Source organism: Macadamia integrifolia, chromosome 10 (assembly GCF_013358625.1).
Source record: "Macadamia integrifolia cultivar HAES 741 chromosome 10, SCU_Mint_v3, whole genome shotgun sequence".
Lineage (NCBI taxonomy): Eukaryota > Viridiplantae > Streptophyta > Magnoliopsida > Proteales > Proteaceae > Macadamia > Macadamia integrifolia.
In genome coordinates, this window is record NC_056566.1 from 30,656,674 (window position 1) to 30,661,628 (window position 4,955).

General features: G+C 39.4%; 1 protein-coding gene across 1 annotated transcript; it reads right to left on the minus strand.

Moving 5' to 3' along the window:
• Nucleotides 1–612: 612 nt before the first annotated feature.
• On the minus strand, nt 613–2,596 carry LOC122091975 (chlorophyll a-b binding protein 2.1, chloroplastic). Its single transcript, XM_042662244.1, has 2 exons — nt 2,362–2,596; nt 613–1,425 (listed from the first exon to the last, which is right to left on the minus strand). The coding sequence occupies exons 1-2, from the start codon at nt 2,502–2,504 to the stop codon at nt 774–776; spliced, it is 795 nt and encodes a 264-aa protein (XP_042518178.1). The 5' UTR covers nt 2,505–2,596; the 3' UTR covers nt 613–773.
• Between the last annotated feature and the right edge of the window lie 2,359 nt (nt 2,597–4,955).

Genomic DNA, 4,955 nt, shown 5'->3' on the forward strand with positions numbered 1-4,955 from the left:
GAAAACACTTCTTTGACTCATACAATGGAAGAACTGTGATTACAAGTACCCTGCATCAGTGAAGAAGCATTCTTTCGATTAAAACCCAAGAAAAAGTAGACTCAGGAGGAAAAATTCCAAAAATCACTATGGCTCCATTTGGTTGTAAGGTGAATTTTAAGAGAAATGGAAGTGAAACTTTCATACTCAAAAAAAAAAATGTTTATTATCATTACCCTATGCGGTCCAATGTGATTGTCTAAACTACTTAATTTTTTTAAACCATATTTAGTAATGATACATTTTACATATTATAGCAAAGGGTCCTGGATGCAAAATAAATTGAAATTTTATAACCAAATATGGAATGATTTAAAGTTAATGATATAGTCACACGAGGTAATGATTACATACATTTCTTTTTTACATATAAAAATTTCACTTTCCTTCTCTTTAAATTCCACTTACAACCAAACGCAGCCTATAGAACATTAATTTGTGCATAACATGATTCTTATTAGAATTTTTCCAGAGAAGAACCATAACCCACGGTGCCCAACATTTTTTCCCTTTTGAATTTGGTAAATAAAGGATGGAACATTCTGTAGCTACTAGCTATAAGGTATATCTATATCTCCAGAAGCAATGTCTTTTATTTAAATCACTGAAAATAGATACAAGTCAAGCATTCATCTACCCATGAAATTACATATTCATTATTGAACAAACATTAGAAAACTACATAACAACAGTTGCACATACCAATTATGGGGGCTTGAGTTTTTCAGTTAAATTCACTTTCCAGGGACGAAGTTAGTCGCGTAAGCCCACGCATTGTTCGCCGCCGGATCAGCGAGGTGATCGAAAAGGTTCTCAATCGGACCTTTCCCTGTCACAATAGCCTGTACGAAGAAGCCAAACATGGAGAACATAGCCAGCCTGCCATTCTTGAGCTCCTTCACCTTCAACTCCGCAAATGCCTCTGGATCATCAGCCAAGCCCAGTGGGTCAAATGCTCCACCTGGGTAGAGAGAGTCCAATCCTTCCCCAAGTGGGCCTCCACCAACTCGGTACCCTTCAACAAAGCCCATGAGCACAACTTGTACGGCCCATATTGCAAGGATGCTCTGGGCATGGATCAAGTTCGGGTTGCCGAGATAGTCAAGTCCGCCCTCGGAGAAGATCTGAGCACCGGCTTTGAACCATACTGCCTCGCCAAATTTGACACCGTTCCTTGCGAGGATCTCAGGGAAGACGCAACCGAGTGCGCCGAGCATTGCCCACCGACTGTGGATAACCTCAAGCTCACGGTTCTTGGCGAAGGTCTCCGGGTCAGCTGATAGCCCGGCAGTGTCCCACCCGTAATCTCCAGGGAACTCACCAGTCAGGTAAGATGGAGTCTGCTCGGAGAATGGGCCCAAGTATTTGGGCCGGTCTGGGCCGTACCTGATTAATATTCCAGAGTCATAGAGGTCAGTAGCATTTTATAGTGTTCTATGTATCGGTATCATATCCACGTTTTAGGTATTAGTAGCCGAGTGTATCGGTATCAACTGTGACCGATAACAATACCGATATCTTACTGATATGTATCGGTGGAATTGGTCAAGTGGTGTTTTGTTTTATATTTTCGGCTGATTCGGACCCAAATGGTCCAATACATATCGGCATCATTGGTATCGGTGGACCGATACTAGTATTGAAACCGTGAGCTAAGATATGGATCATCACTATAGAGTCAAAAAAAGTGAATTTGATCTATAAATATCGATTCAACCGATACGGGTACCGATACTGTGTTTTATAAGATTGGACAGAATTGACTCAGATTCTACAGTCAAGGTTGATCACTAGAAGTGGAATGGATACAGTTCCATGGATATGGATTCTTATTTCATAGGCTGTGTTCTTCTTGAGCAGTTATTCAGAAAGCATTTCTTTAATTCTTATTACAAACAAGTACTACTTCATATACATCTTTCTTGCAAAAAGAAAAAAAAAAGAAGGTAATTTTATGATGAAAAGAAAGGGATTTTCAGTTTCTCGAATCGAAATGAGATTAATTCATGAAAAACAGACGGAAACTTTTGTAAATAAACTTCTCAAACAGACTCTTAAGAGCTCAGAGCTCAGTACCCCCAATTCCAGTTCAAATCCAATCTAAATTTAATAAAATTTCAAATGAATTACGCGATCCTTGTTCTGATCACCAAACCAGTGTGTCCTCACTGGGAACAAATTCCAAATCATCGCCAGGAAAAAAGTAAGTAAAAAAGTTCGCTTCAGAGTGAAAATGGAGGAGTACCAGTCGGAAACACTCCATAGAATGAAATTTCTCTCATTTAATCAGAAAAACTCCTGAACGTAGGGTACTATACTTACCAAATGCTCTGTGGAGTACTTTTAACTGTGCGGCGCATGGTGATGCGGCCACCGGAGGTGCCGACCTTCCTCACCAGCTCATTCTGCTGCTTCAAAGCTGTCTGGCCTGCGAAAGCTGAGCGTTGGATTGCAGAGGTCGCCATTACTCCTCTCCGCTTCCTTCTCTTCTAGGGCTTCTGCTCCTCCCTAATTTGTGTTCCTCTCTCTCTTTGGTTTTGATTTGTGAATGGTGACTTGTGAGGGAAGAACCTTTAAAATAGGAGCGAAGGGAATGTTGTGGATGAGGATATCTGCCACGTCATCAGTTGCTGATTGGTCCTCAAAGCTCTCGAATCAGGATTCAAGGATATCATCCATCCACACATCGCATCTATACTGTTGCGGTGAGAGACGAGGGCAATAGGGCTACAGGCCACCGTTCCACCACGTGGCACCTGAAGATCCCGTATTGGGACCCACACTTATTCACAATCTCATCCGTTATCCGGACCAGTCTAATGGGGGCGGCTTGGGACATTGGGTCGGAACTCAGACCTGGTCCTATCTCTCTGGAATGTGAATCCGAGTCCAGATCAAGGATTTAGGGGACGCCGGGACGGTATCGGTATCAATCCAGATAGGATTGAATCGTTGAGTATCGATTGGTTTTGCTCTTACTTATTTTACAAGGTACCTTTTTTAGTATTTTACCCTTGAAATGATATAAATAATAGATCGGATCGATCAAGGATCAAGAATCAATCTCAGCCGATACCAATACAATATCAATACTTGAAACCATGGTCCAGATGAACTTTCTTTTGGCAGGTCCAAATATCTTCCATATCGGATCCACGACCAACCCAGCTCAAACGGGAGGAGCTTCGGGTGATCAAGACGGTGCCTTACTGGTTCTGGTCCCAACAGGATTTCAAGTATCAGTATACCAATACTGATACCCTTACCTAAATCCATGAGTCCCAAGGAAACATTGTAGAACTCTCTTATATTAAACATTCTCAGAACTAGGCTCTGGGGGAGTACTTTTGTTCGAAAAAATGATATCTCGTAAAATTGAGAAAAAAATATTTATGTCACAAGGAAAGAACAGAACATGCATGGAATGCAAATTAATAGAAGTGGTGGTGATGATGATGGTGATGGTCGTAGCGGCAATGGGATAGATGGTGGTGGTGCCGGTGAACAGAGGGAGAGAGTTGGATTTATTGGGCTAGTTTTTGTTATAAAATTTTTTTTTTCATTCGGTTCACTCCAAAAAACACAAAACAGACCGAACATCACATACATGTTTTGTTTCAAATTTATTAAAGAAAATCACACAAAACATCGTAACTGTTTTTATGAATATTGCCATACAGACACTGCTAATTTGTAGAATTGAATTTTTAATAACAAAAACAAAAATATATATTTTGATTAAAATACTTATACTGAACAAAAACATTGTGAAACAAACCCTCAAAGCCTCAGACATTTTAAAAGTGTTTCTTTGTAATTATGACAACCATTTTGGATTTCAGTCGCTTAAACAATTATGGACCCTCAAACTCGGTCTCACACATTCAAATACCTTTTTTTTGACACATAACCCTTAGTTGTTCTTTGCAATTACAACAGATCCCTTATATAAATTATAGCTATCAAGTATTAAATAATTTAAATAAATAAATAAATAAATATACGTCTTAAACAAGTCCTAGCGGTTTCAGTTCCAGCTGGTTCCTTGTTGGTCTTCGTTGGTCTTCCAGTTCTAGACTTGGATGGGAAACCATTTCCCAACCAGCCCGTCCCAATTAATAATCAATCACAAAATCAATACCTAGAATAATCCCATTTAGTAATGAAACGAATCAGTTTTCGATTTATTCCCAAATTGACACCCTTTTCACCTCATCAATGTATTTATTTATTTATTATTTTTTTTTGTGGTTTGTGAGTCCTAATATATATTCACTTAATTCTTGATCTGAAATTTTTGTGATATATAAATGACATCCAACCCTTAGTCTGATCTTGTCCGAATCCAATTTTCAAACCAAACGTGGCTCAACCCAAACAACCCAGACCTGAAGTTCTAGCCAATCCCACGATCTGGTCATAACTTGGTCTGACCTGTTCCATACTTCAGCAAGAAAATCAATAGACCTGGAATTCAATATGCCTTATAGACCCAAAATCTATTTTAAGAATATATACAAAATACAACCTCGGAAAAACTCAGATCAATCCATTTAGAATGGGTATGGACTCTGTATGCAGAATTGGGATGGTAGCAGCGTTTCAAAATAAAGAATTGGGGCTCAATTCCAATCTGAATTGGATCAAAATCAGTCTCAAGAACCCTAGAATCTGCCAATTCATCAATCTGATTCCCAGTTTTTGAAACCGTTGTAGAATTGAGATAAGTCTCAAGGGATTAATAATTTTACAAGTGGAAATATTTCGGAACCTTCAGTGCCGGTCAGTGCCGGTCCAAGAGCCATTCCAGCACGTCGTAAACAAGCCTGGTCATCTGTGACCTGCCATTGTCAATCAGAAATAAATTCCAGAATACCTTAAAATGTCTCATGATCATCACCTCAGAAGTTCACCCA